The sequence below is a fragment of the Panthera uncia genome, chromosome A2 (assembly GCF_023721935.1).
Source record: "Panthera uncia isolate 11264 chromosome A2, Puncia_PCG_1.0, whole genome shotgun sequence".
NCBI lineage: Eukaryota > Metazoa > Chordata > Mammalia > Carnivora > Felidae > Panthera > Panthera uncia.
The window spans coordinates 51,972,266-51,999,532 of record NC_064816.1 but is presented as its reverse complement, the minus strand read 5'-3'; the positions used below and the strand labels follow the sequence as shown (position 1 = coordinate 51,999,532).

Genomic DNA, 27,267 nt, shown 5'->3' with positions numbered 1-27,267 from the left:
GTGTCAGACCCTCTGCTGAGCCCTGAGCAGAGAGATCTGAAGGTGAATAAGAACAGTGGTCCCTGGAATTGTGCAACAAAGTGCCCTCCCTTGAGGAAGAAGAGTCTGGTATGAGGCAGAATTGACTAGGCTCAGGAGAGCAATATGCCTGGGGATAAGGTGGAGGTCCACTCTGGGCCTCCCCCAAATCCCTTCCTTCTTTAGAGTTGTTTCCTGCAACTGTTTCCCATGTGGGACAAAGCCCCTTGCCTGTATGCCTTTGCACATTGTTCCCTCTGGCCCTTCCAAACTCACCCCAGCATTCCCTCCTTCAGGAATCTTCCCTGACTAACTCTGGTCTGATTTGTCCCCTGGGCTCCCACAGCCCCCTGGTCTACCACAAAATTCCTTGAGGACAGGGATGTAACTTGTTCACCATGTATCCCCAATGCTAGCACATAGTAGGTGCTCAATTAACATAAATGTGATATAGGAAAGGGGAAGTGTGTATCAAAAATTCTGACTACAGGGGCTCCTGGGTGGCTCAGCTGGTTCATGTTCAAGGAAGGAAGGAGACCCAAGGCACAGCACCAGCACTGTTGGTTTCTTTTGTCAGGAGAAGCAAAACCTTTCCCAGAACCCCAGCCAAACCCCTGCTCACTTCTCCTCGGCCAAAACTGGGTCGCATGGCCACTCCCAGATACAAGGGAGGTTGAGAAAACAAGTATCTAACTGGAGCTGGAAGAACAAAATTGCAGTTTTGTTAGCAAGAAAGAAGGGCAGGGCTGAGTAGGGTAGGGTAGGGAGGATGAGGACTGGTTAGGCAACTAGCACAGGGCTTTATAAAGGAGGTGACATTTTAGCTGTGCCTGGAAGGTCAGACACTACTTTGGCAGGGCATGGGCAGGCCTGGGGCTGGACACCGAATGGTTGAGAGTAATAGGAGGTCTGTAAAAGAGGAAACTCACATTCACTGAGCCCTGCTAAGGGCAGGCCCTGGCCATCTTTCCTCCCTGTGGTTCTACCGTCACCAGTTCACAACTGAGATCACTAGAGCTGAGAGAAGGGGACCCGTCTGCCCAAGGGCATCCCATGCACAGGTGACAGGAATGTGGTTGGACCCTGGTCCGTCTGCTTGTATACACTATACAAATGCTGTCTTCAGGGGCGCTGAGGGGAGGAGGATTAAGGGAGTGAGGTAAGGAGGCTGGAGATTGGTTAGGTACTAGCAACTGGCACAGGGCTTCATGAAGGAGGTGGCATTTGAGCTGTGCTTGGAAGGTCAGATACAAATTTTGACAGTAAGAAAGAATGGCCTAGGTCTGGAGGCCTGACTTCATCTCAGCTGGCATTTATTTCACTCCTGCTTTATACCAAGCATTGTTCTAAATGCTTTACGTGTTTTAATTCATGCCATTTTCGCAACAACACTATGAGAGAAGCACTATTATTGTCCCCATTTTACAGATGAGGAAACTGCGACAGCGAGAGATTAATTTGCCCAAGATCCATAACTAGAAGTGTCTGATAGGATCCAGGCCCAGATGGCCTGCCTTTGAGGCACAGGGAAGGATATTGCCTTGCCAAGGTCTTGTGGTGGATTAAGAGTAGATTCTGTACCAGGGCTCCTGGGTGGCTCAGTCAGTTAAGCGTCCGACTTCAGCTCAGATCATGACCTCATGGTTTGTGAGTTTGAGCCCCACATCGGGCTCTCTGCTGACAGCAAAGAGCCTGCTTTGGATCCTCTGTCTCCCCCTTCTCTCTTCCCCTCCCCTGCTCACTCGCTGTCTCTCTCTCTCTCTCTCTCTCTCTCTCTCAAAAAAAGAGTAGATTCTGCACTAAAAACAACCATACATACATGTAAAAACCCAAAACTCATAGATACAGGGAACAGATTGGTGATTTCCAGAGACAGGGGCTGGGGATGGCTGAAATGGTCAGTCAAAAGGTACAAACTTTCAGGAATAAAATAAATAAGTCCTGGGGATGTAATGTACAATATGGTCACTATGGTTAATAATACAGTAGTGCATATTTGAAAGTTGCTAAAAGAATAGATCTTAAAAGTTCTCATCATAAGAAAAAGAATTTGTAACTCTGTATGGGAACATATGGTAACTAGATTTACTGTGGTGATCATTTCACAATGTATACAAATATTGAATCATCATGTTGTACACCTGAAACAGATATGATGTTATATGCCAATTATACCTCAATAAAAAATCTTAACACAATTACATTTTTAAAAAAGAATAGATTCTCTATACAAGTGGTTCTCAAGTGGGGGTGACTTTTGCCCCCGGGGGACATTGAGCAGTATCTGGAGACATTTTTGACCATCACAACAACTCGTTGGGGGATGCTCCTGGCATCTAGTCGGGAGGCTAAACACCTCGCACATACAAAGAATCATCGGTGCTGAATGTCAGGAGCGTTGAGGTTAGTAACCCTAATCTAAACTGGTCAGAGAGTAGGGAATCTACCCCAAGTTGAGGGCTTAGCCTCTGAACTGGGAGAAGAAATATGGGAGGCTTCCAAATGAAGCCTGCACAACAGGCAATGCTGCTGTAACAAATAGACCAAATCACAGGCTCAAATAAGAGAGAAGTTTATTTCCGTGCACATAGCTGATCAGAGGCAGGTTCGGATGGGCTGGTGGCTCTGGGGCATGAGGCCTTTCCAGGCTTAGATTTCCTTTTGACTTCTTGCTCAGGAATTCCCTGGGGTATTGGCTTGTTATGCATGAAGGAGATTGTTTCACTTCCCCCCACCCCCACCCGGTGTCTGAGTTCCAGCATATGCAAAGCAGGAAAGAGGAAGTAGAATGCAAGCAGAAGTATGCCTGGAGCTGACACCAGGCTGTATCACCTGTGAGCATAGATTGTTAAATCTTTAGGAACTTTGGACGCTGATTATTAAGCCCAACCTTTATTAAGTTATAGAAATGTACAATTAAGGGGCACCTGGGTGGCTCAGTCGTTTGGGCATCCGATGTCGGCTCAGGTCATGATCTCTTTGTTCATGAGTTCGAGGCCTGCATCAGGCTTTCTGCTGTCAGCGCCGACCCCGCTTTGGATCCTCTGTCTCCCTCTTTGTCTGCCCCTTCCCCACTTGCTCTCCTCTTCAGTCTCTCTCAAAAATAAACATTTTTAAAAAAGAATGTTTTAGGGGCACCTGGGTGGCTCAGTTGGTTAGATGGCCAACTTCGGCTCAGGTCATGATCTCATGGTTTGTGAGTTCAAGCCCCGTGTTGGGCTCTGTGCTGACAGCTCAGAGCCTAGAGCCTGCTTCGGGTTCTGTATCTCCCTCTCTCTCTGCCCCTCCCCAGTTCACATTCTGTCTCTCTCTCTCTCTCTCTCTCTCTCTCGCTCTCTCTGTGTCTCCAAAATAAATAATAAAAACATTTAAAAAAATAAGAATAAAAAGTTTTAATAAAAAAAGAAATGTACAATTAAATAAAATATATTAAAAAACAAAGTTAATACGTGCTCAAAATGTATGACTTCCTAATTTATTTCACTACTTTCTGCTATTACCTAGGCACTTGAGATTTTCATAGGTAGATTTTCATAGGGTAGAAACACCACATAATGTGTTCTATGGTACATCCCTTCCTGACTCTGCACTCCATGACCTCATATTGGTAGCTTGAAATCAGTCATGGTGGGAGTATTTACACCACAGAAAATAGTCACCTCTACAAATCAGAGCTTGATGGTTCGTTTTGTTGATGGTCTAAATGTTAGAAAGTGATCAAGAAAACACTAATAATGCAGATTCAACCTAAAACTGGGTTGCACCTACAGCCATTACATTGTAAATAGCACAAGTTGAGAAAATAGTCTTCTGGAATTTGAAAACTAATGCGATTCAGCAAAGAAGTTGCTCATATCACTGACAAACTGTGACAATGAATGCCTTGGTTGTTTCACTTTTGTCTTACTCGTTAATGTGAAAGAAAATATCAGCTGACATTTACATTAGGAGTATTCACGTTCATCAATCATGTCGGCAACTTTTTTGCTGAAACTGATAGTAATCAATAACTTATAGTAGTTTGATTTTGACACTATTGCTGGTGATGGACTTATAAAAAACTGATAGCAGGTTTTGCAAGAAATTCCAAATCACACTGAAGTTACAGGTGTGTGGGATTTGCAATAAAGAGTACTGTATATTTTATTATTTGTAAACTGTATGCTATGCATTTTTTACATCAGTAAACTTATAACAAATGTGTGTGTGTGTGTGTGTGTGTGCATGCGTATGTACTTTTTTTCCTGGAGAGCCATTAAACAGTTACTGTCACACCACCACACGTATCACATCCACACACATTCCATTGGCAGGAATGTAGTCAAATGGCCACACTTAGCTTCAAGGGATGCTGGGAACATAGTCCGTAGCTGGGTGGCCATGTGCCCAGCTAAAATAAAGGCTTTGTAGGGAGGCCCTTCTCCATATATCTTCCCCACCGAGAGCACTAGCTGACTCTGGTCAGCCGTTTGGATTTTCCAAGGCCACAGTTATGGCCTTCTTGTACGTTCACCTGAAAGCCACCCTCCAGAGTTACCTCTAGCTCCCTCTCAGAATTTCAGGAAAGTATGGAGTATAGTGTCCTGATGAGATAGATTTCCAAACTTTGCTCTTCACCTTCAAGTGCCTGCTTCCTGCCCTTACCGTCACCATAATCGTGGATGCTGGAATTCCATGGAAATGCATGGAAATGCTGGAAAGGCATTCCAGCAGGGCCGGACTCCAGAGTGGCCTTTGAGTAGTTTTGTGCCCCAGACCAATGTTTTGAGGTGTATTCATATGGGTTCTGTGCCTCTATAAGATAGGGGTAATAAAAATACCTTGAAGGGTGATTGTAACAGTCAAAGGAGACAATATTTGGGGAAGTTTTGTTGTCTAGAAACTATAATTCAAATGTGAGGAGCAATTAAGCCAAACTCCTACCTGACTTTGGTTTGTGATCAGGCTCAGAGAAGCCCTTTGTAAAAGGGCTTAAGTACTGATATACACTGATATATACTATTCTGATATTGGCATATTACATTTTTAACTAAGGAAAGATTCTTGGCTATTTTATTACAACAAAAGCAATACTGTTAAAAATTTAGAAAATGTAAAGTAAAAATAAGAAACGAAAAATACATTATATCACCACTCAGAGATAACCACAATTTATATTTTGATAGAGCTCCGATAACTATTAACTCGTGGTCGTGTTTATTTGGACTCCAACCTACACCCTCCAACCCCCCAATAAGATCATGTTGAAGAAAGTCCCAGACATCATATAATTTTATCATAAAAATTTCAGTATTTATCCTTACATTTACAGACACTTTAACTCAATATAACCTTATATAAATATCACACCTAGGGGCGCCTGGGTGGCTCAGTCGGTTAAGCGGCCGACTTCGTCTCAGGTCATGATCTCTCGGTCCGTGAGTTCCAGCCCCGCGTCGGGCTCTGTGCTGACAGCTCAGAGCCTGGAGCCTATTTCAGATTCTGTGTCTCCCTCTCTCTGACCCTCCCCTGTTCATGCTCTGTCTCTCCCTGCCTCAAAAATACATAAAACGTTAAAAAAAATTTTTTTTTTAATAAAATAAATAAATAAATAAATAAATAAATAAATATCACACCTAAAAATACATGTTTGGGGCCAGGGGGCATGTTAGTTATCTCTGTCTGTACCATCCACTCAATTGTGCTGTGAACCTCAAACTGCTCTAACAACTAAAGTCTATTTTTTAAAAAAATAAATAAGTTACCAATATTATCAAAAGATGATCATTATTTAAATTTCCCTAATTGTATATTCTTTTTTTATAAGTTGTTTTCTTGTATTTTTGAATATTGGGTGTTTGTCTTTTTCTTCTTTATTTGCCAAGCTGTTTACACATTAAGGGGATTAACTGAGGTGAAATTAATTATTATTGTTATTCTAATTACTTACTGTTATTCTTCCAGGGAAAACCATGGAGACTTCAGGACCTTCTTCCCAGACTCAAGATCACAGTCGAGTCCCTGGAGAAACAGAAGATCTGGACTGTATGTTTGCCTCCTCTCACCCTCTGGGCAAAGCCATGTGGGAGGTAGAGTCCAGCAGTGCTGATGAACAGAAGGCTCTGCTTAGCTCATGTTTCACAGTGGCTCAAGTCACAGTTGAATCCTCTGGAGAAGTAGTGTTTTACACACACACACATGCACGCACACACACACTTGGTCCAGTCTGTCCCCTAGAACTCTTTAGCTTTGCAGACCCTCAGTTGCTTCCCAAATCTCAAGGGGGTTCTGGGGACTTAGGAGAGGGTCTCGCACTGGGGAGAGTTCCGAGAAGGTGGGAATGGTCCTGCTCGGCCCCAGAATGGGGGATGAGAGGGTTCGCTTGACCAGATCATACCTGCCCTGTAATTTACAGTGAATCCTACCTCGGCGACACAGTCTAGTGACCTCTGGGCAGGATGGGGGCTGAAAAGCCCCTCTCTAGTCTCCATATTCAGAGAAATTTATGCCTTGGGCCTTCCTAGAGCCCCCGAGGCTTCTGAGAATTCTGATCTCCTGCACCTTCCACTGGCCCTACATGTTTGGGAAAAGATCCCAGCCATTCCTGGCCCCCAAGTCCAAGGAGACACCTGGGGAGGTCTTGGTGGTCTCTGGGGTAGGAAGGGCAAGAAACACTCATCCTTGCCTATGTGTGCCTCCCAGATGGAGAGACGGATTTCCACAAGCAAGACAGGGAAGCTGGACTCTTTCCTCAAGAACAACCCAAGAGAGACAAGTGTTTTTCCTCCTCCTCCTCCTCTTCATCTTCTTCCTCCTCTTCCTCTTCGTCATCCTCCTCTTCTTCAGGTATAGCAAAGATTAGTACATATGTATATATATTCATAATATTATTCAAGAAAAGCATTTACATGAGAAAACAATCCCCCATAATCTCCTGCCTTGATACTTCAACTCTATTTTTTCATATTCCCTTCCAGACCCCACCTGTCGATATATGCAACTTGTACACAGTTAATAACTGACCACACAGACAATTTGGTACTCTGTTTAAAAATTCTTGCCGTCATATCCTGAGTATTTTGTTATTCTGTGATATCTTTGCAGCTAATTTTCATGCTTCCCAGAAACCCCCTCAAGCGGCTGCGTCTCATGTAAAGTAATTTTAGGCTTTTCAGGAGCACTCTGCTGTTGAACTCAGTGCACCAGCCTGCCTAGGTCCAAACCCTTTCTTTGCCACTCACCAGCTATGTGTCCTTTTGGGTAAACTGCTAAACCCAATGTGCTTTGGGGCCCCCATCTATAAACTGGGGATGATAGCAAAAGCTACTACCTCATGGAATTGTGGGCAGGATTACATTCTTTACACATCTAAAGTCTTAGCACCTTGCACATAGTAACAGCTCTAAAAAAAAAACTGTTAAGATTATCCCCTGGAGTGCCTGAGTGGCTCAGATGGTTAAGCAACAGACTCTTCATTTCGACTCAGGTCATGATCTCGCAGTTTGTGAGATCAAGCTCCATGCTGGGCTCTGTGCTGTCAGCCGGAGCCTGCTTGGGATTCTCTCTTCTCCCTTTCTCTCTGCCCCTCCCCGACCTGTGTGCTCTAAATAAATAAATATTTAAATATCTAAAATTAAAAAAAAAAAAAGTAGGAAAAGGAAGAGAAAATACATTTATAACGCAATGAGGTAAAAAGAAATCTGCTTACGGGGGCGCCTGGGTGGTTCAGTCGGTTAAGCATCCAACTCTTGGTTTCGGCTCAGGTCATGATCTCCTGGTTTCGTGTCGAGCCCCACATCGTGCTCTGTGCTGGCAGTGTGGAGCTTGCTTGGGATTCCCTCTCCCTCTCTTTCTGCCCCTCCCCCACTGCACTGTTTCTGTCTCCTTCAAAATAATTAAATTAAAAAAAAAAAAAAACTTAAAAAAAAAAAAAATCTGCATTTAAGTAGACCCAGACAGTTCAAACCCTTATTGTTCGAGAATCAAGAATGGATATACACACCCATCCCCGATTAGGTTTAGCCCTGGAAGAAGAGTTTCTCGGTATTAGGGGGCTCTTGCTTGTCCTTTTTTTTTCTCTTCCCTGGGTGGGAGGTGACATTCTGTCTTCCCATTCAGGTTGACCCTCGGGGGTGCTGCTCCCCTACAAATGTCCTCCCCCAAGTGTGACCATAAGCCCCTTTCCTCAGGTCTCTGCAGCACACATGGGACTGCCTGTGATTAGCAAAACTGAACACTAAGGAAAAAGCAACAAGAAAAGAAACACAGAAGCACAGAGACATGCTGATATCGGGATTCTGATCTCTGATCCACAAAGGCTGGTCTGCTGCTAGAACTCACACCCTGCCCATGCTTTGGGCTTTGCTGGTGACCATTAGCCCTTTCGACCCCAAGCCTGGCTGGCACTTCACTGTATCCTCAGCCTTCCTCCATACTGGGGACCCTAACTCATAGTCCAGCAGCCAGTACTCCTCTCCCTATATATCTTTTTTAATGCATCCTGTTGCTTTTTAATTAAAACTTTTTATTGTGCAAGATTGCACATAGAAACACTGTAAAAATATGGAGCATATAAGGAAGTAGAAAGAAGAAGAAAATCACCCTTTGCTCTGTCACCCAGAGATAATCACTGAACACATATTACTGTGTTTCCTTACATTTATTCAGTAAATATTTGTTAAGCACCAACATGTGCCAGGCTCTGGGATGGATACTGGGGTACCAAGTAGCAGCAAACTGTGACTCTTTCTGCCAGGGTTACTTTTTTAAATAATCGAATTAGAGAGCACATATAAAAATTGTCCTCATTTTAGAAAGCATTTAATACTATAATACCTTTTATAAAAAATTACATATTATGAATACATCATAGAGAAAGCTAAAATAATGTTCATTTTTCATGTTGAGGGAGGTTGTCCCTGGCCGATAGAATTTGGAATAATGTTTTGTTTCATTTTCTGTGTTGTTTTATATTTTGCAAAACGCAATGAAAAAGTTTTTTTTACATTGATTAATATTTATAAAATACAGAAAAGAAGAAAATAGAAGCTAACCAAAATCCCATCTTCTGAGATAAATACTGCCGTTGCAATCTTTTTTTTCTTAATTTAATTTATTTTTTAGAGAGAGAAAGAGGGGCAGAGAGAGAAGGAGAGAAAGAATCTCAAGCAGGCTCCATGCTCAACGCCGAGCCAGACACAGCGCTCATTCTCAGGACCCTGAGCGCATGACCTGAGCCAAAACCAAGAGTTGGAAGCTCAACCAACTGAGCCACCCAGTCACGCCTGCTGTTGTAATCTTGATGTACTTCCTGATGCCTTTTCCTCTGCACCTAGCTGACATCACATATGCGCTGATTTTAAAACACAGTTAATCTAGCTTCCTGGAAATTTAAAATTTATCCACGATTAAGCAGGAGCTCCGCAAGCACACTGAGGGACATTCACGCTGCCAGAGCCATTCGGTCATCCTCAGGAAAAGGGAGCCCTCTGGACCTGAAGCCAGGAACTCCTGGCTCCCAGGCCTGAATTCCTGCAACACTGACTGGTCCAAGTGCTAACAACTCTGTCATTCTTCAAGTCTTGATCAAGCTCCTCCTCCCGGCTGGGCACCCTTAGAACAGTAGGGACCCAGGCCTTGTCCTTCAGGAGTTCAAGATGGTTGGAGAGACGAACACCATCACCGCTGGCCCTCATGCCCACTGTGTCAAGCACAGATAGCTGATGCGATCGTAACCCAGATGAGGGAGGGTGGCGATTAGCGTGAACTGGGGCAGTTAGAAAAGCCTTCCTACTCCTTAATTTTCAAGATAAAGGAGACAAATGGGAAGGGCTTTTCCAGTGGGAGCAAAGAGAGTCAGCATGATGTGGGGACACAGAGATGACACAGCCCCTGTGCTTATCATAGGATGCCTCAGGTGACCTCATCTTATCTTCATGAAAGCAACAGTGGAAATATTAAATGAGTTGTCCAAGGTCACACAGAAAGTTTGTGGCTGATCTCCTACCCCTCCCTCACCACCGCCCCTCCCCGCCAAACAGTGCTCTTTCCTCCAGATCACACTCCTCATATAAGCTAAATTCTGAGAACAAACATCAGAACGAATGTATTTCAGGCTCATGCCAGGCTGAGGTTCTCCTAGAGTTTGTGTTTGTTCCTTGCAGGGAGCAGTGATGAGGACCAGCATCCCAGAGTAACTGGAAAACGTCGGCAGAGCCAAGGGGCTGGACACCCTCCCAGGGACAGCTCACCTGGTAGGCGATAAGCCTTGCCATTTCTCCTTTGCCCACCCAGCTCCTGATTGAGTTTCTCAGTGGGAATGAGCATACCTGCGTGAAGATGTTCTTCACAGGGTGCCTGGGTGGCTCAGTCGGTTGAGCGTCTGACTTCAGCTCAGGTCATGATCTTGCAGTCTGTGAGTTCAAGCCCCGCATTGGGCTCTGGGCTGACAGCTCAGAGCCTGGAGCCTGCTTCTGATTCTGTGTCTCCCTATCTCTCTGCCCCTCCCCTGCTCATGCTCTGTCGCTCTTACTCTGAAAAATGAATAAATGCTTAAAAGTTTTTTTTTAAGGATGTTCCTCACAGCAGTGTTTATAGTAAGGCACCAATGGCAAGCAGCCTCATGTCCAATGACAGTAAAATACACCCTTCCCTGGCTACAGTTCTGTTCTTCAAACATCTCTGAAGTGACCAAGAAAGATGCTAAATCATATGACTGGTTTGATCTCATATATACTCTGTAAAAATTCACACATACGTGGCCATAAATAAGACTGGAAGGAAAAATAGCAAAGCGTCAGGAGTGGTTATCTCTGGATATCTCTGGATGGTTAAATTGTGGGTGATTTTTGGCTTTCACTTTTTTGGCTATAAAAATTATACAGTGAACGTGTTCTATTTTAACAACCAGAAGAAAACTTTTGCAAAAATAAAAAATTTAAATACATTTTGGCCTAAGTGGGTTGTGGGAAGAAAAGACCATGAGGTGAAGAGTCTGTATTAATGCCTAGTACAGAACCTGGCACACAGAACCTGGGAGATGTTTAATAAATGCTGCCCAGGAAGTTAGAGTTGAGTTCTGGGCTCTATTTTTGAAGATAAAAGTGATTATGATTGCAGGTTTTGGTTACAGATCTGGGTTTGAACCCTGGAATTGCCACTTACTGGCCACGTGACCTTCAGGGAATAATTTAACTTTGTGGCCCTCAGTTCCCTTACCCATAAAATGGGGGAAGAAGAGATACTCATACCTTCTTCATTGGATTTCCATAAGGATCTAACAAAGTATTTTTTGTTAAGTTTAGTTTTTTATTTTGAGAGAGCACACAAGCAGGGAAGGGGCAGGGAGAGAACCCCAATCAGGCCCCACACCGTCAGCACAGAGCTCAAGGCAGGGCTGGATCTCATGAACTGTGAGATCATGACCTGAATGGAAATCAAGAGTTGGATGTTTAACTGACTGAGCCACTCAGTCACCCCAGGGTTCTAACAAAATGTTAAATATAAATATCTAAGTTCCGTGTTAGTACATAATAAGTGCTTAATAAATGGCAACTCTGACTATTGACTTTGAAGGAGGCTCAGGTCCTCTCAGACCCTCAGGACCTCTCAGACCCAGGTCCAGGAAGCTGACCACAGTTGCCTCTGATCATGTGGGGGGAGTCAGACAGCGTAAAGGGAAAGTACTCGTGAAGGCTGTCTTGCCTCTTAAAGACTGCCAGGCTCACCCCAGCACAAACAAGGCTTATGTTACTTTTTAAGACTTCAGATGTGTGGGAGATGGAAGCTCTTCTGGGATACTGTGACTGGGAAGAGCTGGCTAAAAGGATGTTTCCACTCAGGTGCTGTGCATGAGGAGCCTGACCTTTTGAAGGATGAGCTTCAGCTCTATGGAGGTAAGTCATCGTCCAGTGGCCTTGGAGAAAAGGGAACTACACAAAGACGTGAGCTCTCTGGACTTTGTGCGACAGAAACAAGATCATGAGGGTGTTTCAATGGACTGAAAAGTGCTAGGAAAATATAGGAAATATGGCCAGATGAATGGTTAGAACATTGGCGGATGGGGATGGGGGCAAGCATTTTCTACCATGGGGAGACTGCCCCGGATTCTCTTCTGAACTATAATCTTGACTTGCAGGGCGACCTAGATAAGTCAGCCAATCTTTCTGGGCCTGAGCTTTCCAACCAGCGAAATAGAACATGATTAGCACGCACTATCTTGGAGTAGTGGGCTATGTACACATGCATGGGAAAATTAAGGATCTGATCTCTAAATACTTCATGGAATAATCATCTCCAGACATAGTGGTTATTACAGCAAGGAGTTATAGACATGGCACTTTGCTTGGTAGCACTTTGATGAAATGGGTGCAATTTGTAGGAATGAGCCAGTTTGCCAAAGAAGCCTAACAAATGCGTACTGCAGATACGAAAATGAAAACCTGTTTAACTTTGTTTAATCCACATAGTCTCCTAACACCTGATAATAAGGTGTTAGATAATAATTCTAAGAAAGGTAAATAGAATATTTTAATTTCTGCATCAAGATATTACCTGTGTCTTCCTCTGGGTGGTAGCATTGTGGGTAAATAGTTAATACTGTTTTATTTGCTTGCCTGAACTCTTTGTTTGTTTGTTTGTTTGTTTCTTTCTTTCTTTGTTTCTTTCCTTCTTTCTTTGTTCCTTCCTTCCTTCCTTCCTTCCTTCCTTTCTCTCTTTCTCTCATTCTTTCTCTTTCACAAAGCCAAGTGTTACTTGGTTTAGGAAAATGTTTTTAATTACTCAAGTACTGTGGGAATGGTTTCACTGGGTGTAAAATGAAAGAGAGAGAAATGGTTACATTTACATATATTTAAAAATGTTTTTTTCTCATCATAAAAGTAATTCATATTCACTGAAAGGTAGATATCACCACAGTTTGTGAATCTGTGAATTACTTTTTCCCCCCAAGACCTAGGAGATTCTAAGTAAATTACACTCCTAGAGTCTCATTAATTCATACTGTTCTCGGTATGTTCTCCGTACCCTCAGTACTGACCCCTCAGGTCACCTGCAGATGATGTTTCCTATTTGCATATCAACATAAAGACCTATTTGCATAAAAACAGTTCAGCGTGTTTATTGTTGTGTGCCGAGTGCCGTCTTCTGATGTTTGTGTCCTGAGGCTGACCCAATGAAGAATGGGAAGTGTACAGATGTGGTGACTACCTGTTGGAGGGGGGAGTGGGGATGCTACAAGGGGTTCTCCCTGCCCTTGAGGGAAAGGATTTGACAGGCTGGGAGAGAGGTCCCCAGGAGCTAGAATAAGCACCAAGAATCAGGATGAATGGGGTGGGTAGGCCACCCTAAACCAGATTAACTGGGGAGGCAGCAGCTCAGGACAAGTACAGAGGGCTCAAATCAGCCTCAGCCGCCCAGACAAGGAGCTCAACACTCAGCAGAGTGTGGGGCCAGAGTTACCAATGTGCAGCCCAGCTTGGTTCCCATGAACTCAGGGCCTGGTGGGGCTGGGGCCACATGGCTAAGTGTCGTCATCTGCATCTGTGTAGTCATGAACAGGCAGAGGTTGCAAACTGATGCCCACAGGTGTGCAGATGTGTTTTATCTAGCTCAAGGAGTGTTACTATTATTATTATTATTATTATTACATTTCATCAATTGTACAACTCCTACTTTTTCACATTTAGGTATCTCTAAGGTCGGGATGCATCTGAAAATTGCTGGCAACTTACAATTAAAATTGGCAGTGGTTTTCCTTACATAGTAATATAGAAAATAATGTCATTTCTCACAAATGATGTCTTTGGTTCAGTGGAATACAAGAGGTGCCCACCTTTTCTATAATCAAGAAGTTAATGTAGGGGCACCTGGGTGGCTCAGCCGGTTGAGCGTCTGTCTCTTGGTTTCGGCTCATGTCATGATCTCATGGTTCGTGAGTTCGTTCCAGCCCTGCATCGGGCTCTGTGCTGACAGTGTGGAGCCTGCTTGGGATTCTCTCTCTTTGCACCTCCAGTGTGTGCTCTCTCTCTCTCTCTCTATTAAAATAAATTTTAAAAAAAAAGTTGATATAAAAACTGGATTTCTGGCCTCTTGTGGGAAATTGGATGACCTGTAACACTGGACAGGCTTTTCTACAGTGGCTTTTGGTGGCTGGTGGGTAGTGGTTCCCCCTCGAGATGGAATAGCCCTCCAGCCTGCTCCAGTCACCTCTTGGCCCACTCAGATCAAATGGAAAGTCTCTGAATGAGATCCATCTGTCCCACAGTATAACTGCTCCCCACCCAGAGGATAATGGATATGTGATCACTGATTTTCCTTCTGTGTAGGTGTCCCCGGAGAGGTGGTGCCCTCTGGAGAATCAGGTGAGTGTCCAGTTAAGGGATAGGGGTTGTCAGTGCTGATGACGAACAGGTCTGGGCGTTTTGTTTCCCCTGAGAGAGCCAGCTGCTATCAGGGTTCGTGGGTGTGAGTTGGGGACTCCAAATCCACTTGCAGACCTGGGGCTCTGACCTGGGCTCAGTCAGGCAGGGGCCCAGTGCAGATTAGAAAGGGGCTTTAGGCAAGAGGCAAGGGGATTTCAGTCAACAATCAATAGATAGAAAGATCCCTTGGGGGCTGGAGAATTTGACTTGGGATTTTCAGAGGTGACCTACTTCCTCTGCTAGGGTGGAGGCACCTGTTAAGGGCCCAAGCTAGTCTGGCATTAATGTTATATTTCTGATTTCCAGGACTCCGAAGGAGAGGCTCTGACCCAGCAAGTGGTAAATACACAAACTCCAAGAGGAGAGGGGGAGGTGGCCTCCATTCCGGGGGGGTTAGGGCAGGACCAGACAGCCTGAGAGAGTGGGTCAGTCAAGCAGGGACTACATCACCAGCCAGAGTGTCACCTTGATTCTGGGAAGGGCTCTCCAAGCTCAGGAGAAAGGAAACAGAATGTAGACTCAGGTTGGGTAGAGAGGAAGGGGTCAGTGGGGGTCCCAAGGACAGACACACCCCACCTTCACAGCTTTGCCCTGATTGGCCCTGTGGTGAGTGCCCTCTGACCCAGGAAGAGGAACCCAGGAGAGCTGGTCTGAGTGAGGCAGAGAAGAGAAAACCCCACCTGGCACCCCTCTTCAAAGTAAACACTCATCTCTCTCTTGTTCCTAAGGAGAAGTGGAAGCCTCTCAGTTAAGAAGACTGAATATAAAGAAAGATGGTAAGTGGGTGCCTGGGTGGCTCAGTCAGTTGGGCGTCTGAATCTTGATCTCGGCTTAGGTCATAATCTCATGGTTCGTGAGACTGAGCCCTGCGTTGTGCTTTGTGCTGACAGTACAGAGCTTGCTTGGAATTCTCTCTCTTCCTCTCTCTTTGCCCCTCCTCCCCCTCAAAATAAATTAAAAAAAAAAAAAAAGATGGTAAGGAATTTCGTGTCCCAAAGCTATTTCTACCTGTCTGTCTGGTCCAGATTTCTGTGGTTAGAAAGTCCACTGGTGGCCTAGAAAAAGAGGTGGGCGATCACAGCCCACCTCTGTCATGTGTGGTGTTTGCAAACACCTCAGCTTAGAATCATGGCAAGAAGGTGGTATAATGACTCCCATTGTGCAGATGTGGAAGCTAAGACTCAAGGATGGCGTGTGGGCTTTCAGCTAGCCAGTAGCACGACCTAGACTTGAACCCTGGTCCTGTGCTCTTGCTGCTATACACGGAGTCAAGGGGATGATAGATGCCCCCCAGGCCTCTGGTCATGATAGGGAACTAGAGGGGGCAAGGAAGCCCTGAGGTTAGATTAGCCTAGACTCTAGAGAAGGAGTGATAAGAACTGGAAGGAATTCCTTTGCTCTAAGCCTGGAATCTGCGAGGGCTTTAAGGAGAAGGATGAGAAAGGGATGTGAGACCAACGTGTTTGATTAAACAAATGGAAGTTGTCCTTGAAACATTTAGGGTTGTATCAAAAGGCCACCTTTAGGGCGTAGGACACCTGGGTGTGAGCCCCTGACTCTGTCTCTGTCCAGCTAAAGGAACCAGGGCTTTAGAACTTTCCTGGGCTATGAAATGTGCCTCACAGGAATAACACTGAGATTCCCAAAGTGCGGGACAGGCATTATACCCGAAAGCAAGAAGGTGATTCCCCTTTCCACTCTCCTTCCTAGAGCATGGTCTTAGTTTGGAACCCCTGTGTCTTTAATGCCACCTGTCATTGTCATTGTCCTTCGGACACAGACAGCAGAGCCTCCTCTCATCACGGCCCCTTGACCGAGTCCAAGGCCCTGTGTTCTCTCCCCAGTGCCTGGCAAAGCGCAGGGAGACCTCACTCCAGAGCACACCTGAACACCTGCCCAAGGCCCAGACCCTAGTCTTGGCTCCTCTCCACATCTGTGTTAGCTAGGAGAACCCTCCAAGCCTGCAATTTCACTTCTGGGCATCGGGCCCACAGAAACACGTGCACAGATTCATGTGTAGTGATGTTTGTGCAGCATCAGTGGTAACAGCAAAAAACACTTCTAGGTTTATCAATGAGGGACCAGTTAACTAAATTGGGTTAAGTTTATACCATGGAACACTGTGCAGCCGTCAAAAAGAACAGGGCAGATCTATTATGTTCTAAGATGGAAAGATGGTCCTAATCTATCCATGAGATGAAGAAAGCAAATGATAGAGCAGCAGGTATACAAATTGGTCCTGCTTTTTTAAAAATTCAAGTATAGTTAATACACGGTGTTGTATTAGTTTCGGATGTACAATATAATGATTCAACAATTCTATACATTTCTCGTTGCTCATCACGATAAGTGTGCTCTCAATCTCCTTCATGTATTTTACTTATCCCCTGCCCCCCCCCCCACCTGCCCTCTAGTAACCATCAGTTTGTCCTCTGTATTTAAGGGTCTGTTTTTTTGTTTGTCTCTCTTTTTTCTTTGTTCATATGTTTGTTTTGTTCCTTAAATTCCACATATGAGTGAAATCGTATGGTATTTGTCTTTCTCTGACTGACTTATTTCACCTAGCATCATTCCCTCTAAGTCCATTCAGGTCCTTGGCTGAGTAACACGCATATCCACTCAACTCTCAATGGATACTTGGGCTGCTTCTATAATTTGGCTATTGTAGGCAATGCTGCTATAAACATCAGGGTGCATATATCTATTTGAATTAGTGTTTTCTTTTTCTTTGAGTAAATACCCAGTAGTGGAATTACTGGATGGTATGGTAATTCTATTTTTAATTTTTTTAAGAAACCCCGCATTGGTTTTCTACAGAGGCTGCACCAGTTTGCATTCCCACCAGCACTACACGAGGGTTCCTTTTTCTCCACATCTTCGCCAACACTTTTTATTTCTTGTGTCTTTTACTTTAGCTATTCTGACAGGTGTAAAGTGAAATCTCATTGTGGTTTTCATTTGCATTTCCCTGACGATTAGTGATATTGAGCATCCTTTCATGGTGTCTGTTGGCCATTTGGATATTTTCTTCAGAAAAATGTCTGTTCATGTCTTCTATCCATTTTTTAACTGGATGATGATGATAATGATAATGATGACGATGATGATAATGAAGACGATTGTTGTCGGTGTTGAGTTGTGTGAGTCCTTTGTATATTTTGGATACCAACCCCTTATCAGATATGTCATTTGCAAATATCTTCTCCCATTCACTATGTTGCCTTTTTGTTTTGTTGATGGTTTCCTTCACTGTGCAGAAGTTTTTATTTTGGTATAACCTCATTTGTTTAATTTTGCCTTTGGGTCTCTTGCCTCAGGAGACCTATCTCTAAAGAAGCTGCTATGGCCGATGTCAAAGAAATTACTGTCTATGTTTTCTTCTGGGGATTTTATGGTTTCCTGTCTCACATTTAGGTCTTTAATCGATTTTGAATTTACTTTTGTGTATAATGTAAGAAAGTGATCCAGTTTTATTCCTTTGCTGTACAGTTTCCCCAACACCATTTGTTAAAGAGACCGTCTTTTTTCCATTGCATATTCTTCCCTCCTTTGTTGAAGATTAATTGACCAGAAAAGCATGGCTTTATTTTTGGACTCTCTGTTCTGTTCCACTGATCTATGTGTCTATTTTTATGCTAATACCACACTGTTTTGATTACTAAAGGTTTGTAGTATATCTTAAAATCTGGTATTGTGATACTTCCCTGGTTTTGTTTTTTAAAATAGGTATATATATGCCTGGAAAGGCTTTCACAATCACTGCTTGCTTTTAAGGAGGGAATTTTATAAAATTTTGTAAAAAAATGCGTTTTTTTACAATCGCATTTAATACTCATTTGACAAATACAGTATGGCAGCTCTATATGCCTGGCAGTGGTTTATTCTCTGAGCAAAATCCCTGCCCCAGCATCCTACTGCGGAGGACAGACAAAATAAATCTATTTTGTATTTTTTCTTTGTTTTTTTTTTTGAGAATAAGTGTGGAAATAAAAATATAACAAGTTGAGTGGTGTCGGTGTTAGAAAAATAATAAAATGAGATAAAGCCTGGAAAGGAGTGGGATTTGGGGTGCTGTTTTAGTTCGGCTGGTCAGGAGCCGCATCTCTGACTAAAGTCACTTTGGAGCAGAGACAAGAATACTTTTAGTAACTGTAAAAAAGAGAGAGAGAAAGAAGCAAATAGTAATATCCACCTCTGCCTTTACAGATGAGTTTTTCCATTTTGTCCTGCTCTGCTTTGCCATTGGGACCTTGCTGGTGTGTTATCACTATTACGCAGGTGAGGGCCATGGGAACAGGGACAGGGTGGGGGGATAGGAGGGACCAGACCTGCAGGCTGACCATTCTCTTCCTCGCTGCCCTTGCAGACTGGTTCATGTCCCTTGGGGTCGGCCTACTCACCTTCGCCTCCCTGGAGACCGTTGGCATCTACTTTGGGCTTGGTAAGTCCCCCCAGCCCCCAGAGACTCTTTAGGGTGGTGGCCGGACTGCCACGGACGCTCGCCAAGGGCCAGAAAGCCACAACCTAAACATTTTTTAAAGATTTCCTTATGCTCATGTTTTCTTCCTGACCACTTTCAAGGTCAATGTGAGGTCATTGGCAAAACCTCATGGAAAAAATGGGCAGCTCCACAAAAATGCAACAAAAACAGTTTAAAGTGGCAAACAAACAGAATTAGCCAGATATGGAAAACAAGGCAGTTCATGGAGTTGGGTACTGAATCCACCGAGTTTCCTGGCACTGTTATTGCTGTTTGAGGTCATTGTTTTTAATAATAATAACTCCAGTACTATTATCTAAGCTTAACCTGCTGCCTGAAATTCCACCATTAATCCTTGTTTGTGTGGGGTAGGCCTTTGTCCGAGGGTAGGTGAGGGCTGACCCTGCGTCCCTTGCTGGGGCACAAAGCTCACGTTCCTTTCTCTTTGTTCGTGAGCAGTGTACCGGATCCACAGCGTCCTACACGGCTTCATCCCCCTCCTTCAGAAGCTTAGGCTGATGGGTAATGTTTACATTCTTCATATGTTCACCTCCTTCCTCCGGATCAGGGTCTTTGGTTGCAAATAAGGCTTAGCATACAGGAAACAACAGCACAGGGCCTGGAGTCAGGGGCCTGGGTTCAAGTCCTGCCTCTGCCGATCTACCAGCTCTGGGGCCCAGGATTGTCTTTCAGCCTCAGTTTCCTCCACCGGGCCGTGGGTGTAATAATACCCACTGTGCAAGTATGTTGTGCAAACTGTGGGAGGAATGGAAGCAAAACACCTGAAGGGTGGACTACAGTAGAAAAGTGAAGGGCATCTGGACATTTCTCCTTTCTCAGAGAACTTTACACTAAACCAAACACTATCTTCACCATGATGTTATTTGCCTACTGGGCGTACCTCAGTCATGTTGCACTTGACTGATGAGGAACCTGAGGCCCAGAGAGGTAGAGTGACTTGGCGAGATCACACAGCTAGTGTGGCTGGGCTGGGTTAAAGGAGATCCCCTTTTTTTCTTTCTTTCTTTCTTTCTTTCTTTCTTTCTTTCTTTCTTTCTGACAAGCAGCTCTTTGCTTACCATCACATCTTAAAACTGAGAGACCAGGGGGCTGTGTGTCTCTGCACCGGGGATATCTGTCTCCTGTAGCCCATTTAATTCCTGGAAACCTGTGCCTTCTAGGGTGACTGCATTATCCCAACTGTGAGAGATATTTGGGCATCTGGGGGTGATGGTAGAAATGAGGCCTTGCCGCTTCAGAATCCCAGGCTATCCTGCGGGCTTTGCTTTCCAGGGTTCAGGAAGACCGACTGAGGCTGAGGCAGGGCCGACAGCCAGGCTGAGCCCCACCATGATGGCCACTGCATCTCCCGAGTGCACAAGGACAGAGCCACGTTCTGGGAGACACGCGGGCGGGCTAGGCTAGAGCAATAAAGAGAGCTCTTTTCCTTCCATGTAGTCTGAACGTTGGCACCGGCCCAGGCCTAAGTATCATTCGGGCAGCACTGGCATGCAGTCCAGCTGCCAGGATGACATGCAGAGGGAAGGTGCCAGGCCTATCTCCTCCAAGTTACCTGGATCAAGCAGGAGGATTCTAGGATGTCACTGCTCTCAGGAGACAGTAGGAGACCCCTGGGCCCTACAAGCTATAATCTGTGTGGGCTTCAGATTTCTCTAGAGTCCCTAGGGCATCCAGGTGGGCTCTTCATCTTTTGAATCAACGAGGAAAGACAGACAGCCCACTGACATAAGGCAAGGAACCATCATGCCAGGCCCCCAGGTGAACCTGATACAGGTGAGATGTTGGGGACTAAAGCCACAGCACCTTGTCTCAGCCCCATCACCTAGCACCAGCCCTGCTGCCTTGGATTCCATCAAGATTCAAATAAACATTTTCTTCCCTGGACTAAAAAGAATCAGCTAAATGTTCCTTCAGGTTTCTTGAGCATGAGAACACACTGGGAGTCTCCTTTGACCCCATCTAGTTGGGGAGGGCACCTTGTCTACTGGATAAGGTGTAAAAGGGAATAAATGTAAAGTCCCTTGATGGCACAAGTTCAGAAACAGGGTTTTACAAACATTGCTATGAAAAGATCTGGGGCTGTTAGGTACTCTAAGCCCAACAAATACCAAAGCAGTAAAATAGGAGCACACATACACAAAAATCTGTTGCAAACTTGGGTTTCGTAAATGGAGGTACAGAGTCTAGATTGAAGGAGGTGACAGTAGATCCTACTTTACACAGCTAGTCCACACCAACAGCATGTATTCAGATCTGGATTCGCATGTCAAGAACAATAGTGACAAGCTAGAGAACACCCAGAAGAAACCAGAGTGAGAAAATAAAGAACGACCGAAGAAATGAGAACTCTTCAACTTGCAGAAGAGGAAAGTGGGACCTTCACTGAGCTCACAGACTCTTGGAGGATATTTTCTCAAGTGTTTTTGATGGTCCAGGTACAGTCACATATGTTATCTGGTTTAATTCTCATAGCAGCTTTGAGAGGTGTCAATCATCCTCATTTTGCAGATGGTGAAACAGAGACTCAAAGAAGTTTAGTAACTTGTTTGAGTTCCTACAGTAAGTGGCGGAGCTGTGATTTGAACCCAAACCTGTGTTCTCCTTACTCTGAGCTTCCTTACAAAGTGTGGCTAGTCTCGGCCCCCATCCCAGGCACAGCAGCCCTGAGGCTGCTGCAGTTTTTCCCAGTGTTTCCCAAACTTTGGGATTTCTCAAAGTTAGAGAATATTTTTTACAAAGTGACAGGAGGGGGGCGCCTGGCTGGCTCAGTCCGGGGAGTGTGGGACTCTTGATCTCAGGGTTGTGAGTTCTAGCCCTGTGTTGGGTATAGAGATTACTTAGAAATAAAACCTTTAGGGGTGTCTGGGTGGATCAGTCGGTTAAGTGTGTGACTCTTAATTTCGGCTCAGGTCACGATCTCATGGTTCATGAATTTGAGCCCTGCATCCGGCTCTCTGCTGTCAGCACAGAGCCCATTTTGGATCCTCTGTCCTCTTCTCTCACTGCCTCTCCCCCACTTGCTGTCTCCCCCCCATCTCTCTCTCCCTATCTCTCTCTCTCCCTCTCTCTCTCTCTCTCAAAAATAAACATTAAAAACAATCTTTAAAAAGAAGAAAATCTGGGGCGCCTGGGTGGTTCTGTCGGTTAAGCGTCTGACTTCAGCTCAGGTCATGATCTCACAGTCTGTGAGTTCAAGCCCCGTGTTGGGCTCTGTGTTGACAGCTCAGAGCCTGGAGTCTGCTTCAGTTTCTGTGTCTCCCTCTCTCTTTGCCCCTCCCCTGCTCATGCTCTGTCTCTCTCTGTCTCAAAAATAAATAAAAACATTAAAAAAAAAAAAGAAAATCTTAAAAAAATAATTAAATAAAATAAAAAGTAGGAAGAGGGCTGCCAACTCTCCCTTGATAACTGAGGACAATAAAAACAACAAAAAACATCAACTTTCAGCATCATTTTGTGAAAGAAACAATAGTTTTACACCAAAAAAGCAGGGAAATTATCATCAGAAGCAAAATAAGGTTTTAAATGAATAAATGGAGCTTTATGAAAATGGTACTGTATGAAAATGCCCTTTTTCCTCAAATCACTGTGGTTTGGTAAAAAAAATCTTCTTTGGGAAACCATGAAACTAGAGAATTAAATTCCTGAGGACTCGTACATCCTTTTTTTTCTACTCGTGTTCTAAGACACCTCTCTCAATGAAGCTTAAGGCATTATTTCAGAAGAATAGTGACCTACGGGTAGGGAATGTTCTTTTAAAAAAATTTTTTTTAATGTTCACTTATTTTCGAGAGAGAGACAGACAGACAGAGCATGAGCAGGGGAGGGACAGAGAGAGAGAAGGAGACACAGAATCCATAGCAGGCTCCAGGCTCCGAGCTGTCAGCACAGAGCCCGACGCGGGGCTCAAACTCACTAGCTGAAGTTGGATGCTTAACCAACTGAGCCACGCAGGCGCCCCTGGGAATGTTCTTGATAGTCACAACTGTGTTGTCTCTCGACACTCAGCTCTGAGCCTGACCCTGACATGGACACCCATGACATAGTTTTCCCCCTTTACTCCTCTTTTTCAAGGCTGTTTGGTTGTCCTGGATCCATGCAAGTTTTAGGAGCAGCTTGTCCAGTTCTGCAAAGAAGCCAGTAGGAATTCTAATAGGGTAGCAATTGCATCTGTAGATAAATTTTAAAAGCCTGGTGCTTCTTTTTTAGTGATTTATTACCTCTTTAACATTTATATTAGAGAAAAAAACATTACCCCAAATCTCAGCGCCCAAAATCAACCACGGTTGATGTTTGGGTGTGTTTCCCATGAGCCTTTAGTGCACGAGTAATTTATTTTTACTTTGGGCCCTTTTCTCTTGCACTTATAATAAGGATTTTTCCATTATATAATAAAGATATTTCCATATGTATCTTTTCCAGCCACTGTGCTTTTCATGCTTTGCATGATAATCCCTCTGTATCTAGGTAATAATATCAATAGCTACCATCTGTTCAGCACTTCTTACCTGCTGAGTATGGAGCTATGTACTTCATGTATATCACATCATTTAATCTTCTTGGAAACCCCATGAGGTAGCGTCTCCATTTTATTTATTTTTTTTATTAAAAAAATTTTTTTAACATTTATTTTTGAGAGAGAGACAGAGTGGGAGTGGGAGACGGGCAGAGAGAGAGGGAGGCACAGAATCCAAAGCAGGCTCCAGGCTCTGAGCTGTCAGCACAGAGCCTGACACAGGGCTCGAACCCACGAACCACGAGATCATGACCTGAGCTGAAGTCAGATGCTTAACCAACTGAGCCACCAAAGCACCCCCAGGATTTCCATTTAAGAGATGAGGAGAATGAAAAATGGTTTGTGAGGTTTTGATTTCAGGCATTTGTGTACAACTTGCTTCTAAAGAGAGTCTACAATGTACAAGTCAGGTATTAATCAAATGTACAAATAGGACACAACTTTTCGTGATAGAAATATGAACTTACTGACTTGAGGATGGTGTGGTTATAGCCTCATTTTATGAGAAGGTTGGGTCTTTGTGGCTGGCTCTGGCACTGCCTGGCTGTGATTTTGGTCAAGACCTTCTCTGTCCTGCCCTCAGTGTCCTCAACTGTAAAATGAGGATCACGGCAATGCCCACCTCATGGTGTTGTGGCAAAGACTACATGAGATAATTGCATAAGATCTTTTTTTTTTTTTTAAAGAATCATCCAGGGGGTGCTTGGCAGGCTCAGTTGGAAGATCATGTGACTCTTGATTTGGGGGTCATGAGTTTGAGCCCCACGTTGGGTGTAGAGATTACTTAAATAAATAAAACTTTAAAAAAAATCATCCATAAAGGATTTTTATTAGTTGCCTAGTTTTATGTCTCATATATTATAATAATTACTTTATTAAAACCCCATGATTTTTAAAAATCATAACGTTTTATTAAAACCCAACTCTCGGGTCGCCAGGGTGGCTCATTTGGTTAAGCATCTGGCTTCGGCTCAGGTCATGATCTCACAGTTCATGAGTTCGAGCCCCACATCAGGCTTGCTGCTGACAGCACAGAGTCTGCTTCAGATCCTCTGTCCCCCTCTCCTCCCCTCCCCTGCTCTCTCTCTGTTTCTCTCTCAAAACTAAAATAAACTTAAAAATGTGTTTTAATTAAAAAAAAAAAACACCTCTTGATCTTGGCTCAGGTCTTGATCTTATGGTTTGTGAGTTCAAGCCCCACGTCAGGTTCCTTGCTGACAGGGCTGAGCCTGCTTGGGATTTTGTCTCTCCCCTGCTCTTGCTCTCTCTCAAAATAAATAAATAAACTTAAAAAAAGAAACACCTTATAATTGGAGGTTTTTCAGGTTTATATTATTTTATTTGAAGGCAATCCTTTGTTTGTTTATTTGTTTTTGCTTCTGTTTTTATTATTCAAGTATCGTTGATGCATAAAGTCTTCTACACAGTCTCTGGCACAGAGTAGGTTCTCAATAAGAACATGTTATTGGAAGGTCATTGATCAGAGCAGGGCCTACATCAGATCTCTTAAGTCAGGCAGGCCAAGTCAGCCAGATGTAGAAAAATGGGAAATTGGGGTGAGGCAACCAGGAAAGCTGATACCTGACCAAAGGGGTCAGCTGCTGTCCAGCTTCACCCAGGCAGGAATAGCAGCTAAGTGGTACCAGCCAGAGCCAGTCAGGAAAATGGAACCACACCAGGTGTTTCAATAGAGAGATCTAATATAGGGGATATGTTAAACAGGCACAGGTGGGTTGAAAAGGCAAAGGGGGTCACTGAGGTATCACAGAGCCTAAGAGAGAGAAATAGGTAACGCCTAGGACTGGAGAACAAAAGAAACAGGTTTGAGATTTACAACCAAGAAGCTCAGGAGAGGGCCCCACAGAGCTGTGTCCCAGACCTCTGAGGAAGGGGCACTGCCTGGTAGGGCTGGTGTCCCTCAGGAGGCCTGATGAGGCTAGTTCAGGACCAGTGATGTCTGACCTCCAATCTCTGAACAGAAGCCAGATGTTTTTTGTTGGCAACTAATTTTTTTAAATTTCAAATTATACTGTGGAAAATGGCTCCTCAAAAAAATTAAAAGTAGGGGCGCCTGGGTGGCTCAGTCAGTTGGGCATCCAACTTCAGCTCAGGTCATAATCTCATGGTTCATGAGTTCAAGCCCCGCATCGGGCTCTGTGCTGACAGCTCAGAGCCTGGAGCCCGCTTCGGATTCTGTGTCTCCCTCTCTCTCTGTTCTTCCCCCGCTCACAGTCTGTCTCTCTCTCTCAAAAATAAATAAAGATTAAAAAAATAAAAAATAAATGTCAGTATTTCTTTAAAAAAATTAAAAGTAGAATTACCATGCAATCCAGCAATCCACTTCTGGGCACACACCTCAAAGGATTGAAAGGAGGGATTCAAAGAGATATTTGCACGTTCTGTTCATAGCATTATTCACAATTCTAAAAGGTAGAAGCAACCCAAGTGTCCATCAGTGGATGAACGAATGAACAAAATGTGGTCTCTCCATAAATGGAATATTCTTCAGCCTTAAAACGGAAGGAAATTCTGACACGTGCTACGACATGGATAAACCTGGAGGGCATTACGCTAAGTGAAATAAACCAGTCATAAAAGGACAAAATATTATATGATTCCACTTATATGAGGTCCCTAGAGTAGTCAGATTTATAGGGACAGAAAGTAGAAAGGCCAGAGTCAGGGGCTGGCTGGGGGGGGGGAGTTGGGAATGGAAAGTTCATGTTTGATGGGTACAGTGTCACTTGGGAATGACGAAAAAGTTCTGGAATGGTTGGTGGTGATGTTTGCACAACAATGCAAAAAGTACTTGATGTCACTGAATGTGTACACTTAAAAATGGTTAAAATGTAAATTTTATGTTACGTGTATTTTACCACAATTTTTTAAAATTCAAATTATTTGTGGCCAAACAAAGCTGGATCTGGCCTGCAGGCCATCTGCGTTGGGGGGGCTCTCCATAGTGTTAAGCTGGAGGTGCACACAGAGTGGGACCAGAGCAAGAACAAGGATACAATCATTTCTGCTCTGCTTTCCAATTTGTCCCCACAGTGCAGTTGGGGACATGAGTTCAGTTCTAGTTCTGCTGCTGGTAATCTTGGCCTCTCTGGCCCCAGGTGTCAAAGGAGGGGCTCAGGTGGGTCATGCCCTGGGAGAAAGCCCCCCCACTCTCTGGATCTCGGGGGGGGGGTGCTCTGTCTGCCCTAGAGTGTTGCCCTGCCCCAGGGACCCCAGCCCCCAGCACAGCTTTTGGACCTTCTCATTGCCCCTCTGCTCAGCTAGAGCTCCAGGCCAGGGCCAGGCCAGGGTCTGATTACACCTCAGGCGTCAAGCAGTTTCCCAGTGCAATGTGTGGTCTAAAAATAAAGCACTAAACCCTAAGCCCAGGAAGGCAGGATTGCAAGTGGAGGAGGGAGGGAGAAAGCACTTGGATCAGGGTGGAATTCGATCTCTGTTGCCCTGGATTCTGTGCGGTGCATTTCTGTTGTAACCACTGGAGAGAACATGGAGTTATGAGGATATTTTGAGGCCATTACAAGCCAGCTTGCTCTGGGAAGATAGGAGAGAAGCCGGAGAGGACTGTGGTAGTTGTTTGTCCATTTCTTCTGACACAACCACAGGAATCCTCCGTCTACTCCAGAGGACATGGGCCTGGACCAGAGATAGAGCCAGGGATGCTGCTCACTGAACTTGGGAAGCTGGGGAAAGCACTTGACACTGAGCTAGGCTTTGATGGGAGAGATGTAGGGAAGGGCCTTCCAGGCAGAGGGCAGAGTGTGGGCAAGGGCATAGGGGAATTAAAGAGGGTACATGTCTCTGAAGAAACAGGTAGTCGG

General features: G+C 44.4%; 1 protein-coding gene across 4 annotated transcripts in view; it reads left to right on the top strand.

The window, feature by feature from the left end:
* The window catches only part of TMEM40 (transmembrane protein 40), a 33,155-nt gene extending 10,490 nt beyond the window's left edge, over positions 1 to 22,665 (top strand). The window contains exons 2-12 of one of the 4 annotated variants that reach the window (XM_049641014.1): positions 5,962 to 6,042; positions 6,700 to 6,843; positions 10,161 to 10,250; positions 11,838 to 11,891; positions 14,322 to 14,357; positions 14,724 to 14,756; positions 15,146 to 15,193; positions 18,624 to 18,695; positions 18,784 to 18,858; positions 19,357 to 19,419; positions 20,191 to 22,665. In XM_049641014.1, the coding sequence (XP_049496971.1) occupies positions 5,970 to 6,042; positions 6,700 to 6,843; positions 10,161 to 10,250; positions 11,838 to 11,891; positions 14,322 to 14,357; positions 14,724 to 14,756; positions 15,146 to 15,193; positions 18,624 to 18,695; positions 18,784 to 18,858; positions 19,357 to 19,419; positions 20,191 to 20,210 (708 nt within the window). In that variant the 5' untranslated portion in view covers positions 5,962 to 5,969 and the 3' untranslated portion in view covers positions 20,211 to 22,665. The remainder of the gene's footprint in view (positions 1 to 5,961; positions 6,043 to 6,699; positions 6,844 to 10,160; positions 10,251 to 11,837; positions 11,892 to 14,321; positions 14,358 to 14,723; positions 14,757 to 15,145; positions 15,194 to 18,623; positions 18,696 to 18,783; positions 18,859 to 19,356; positions 19,420 to 20,190) is intronic. The other 3 variants (XM_049641012.1, XM_049641011.1, XM_049641013.1) reach the window with 3 other exon arrangements.
* The last annotated feature ends 4,602 nt before the right edge of the window (positions 22,666 to 27,267 follow it).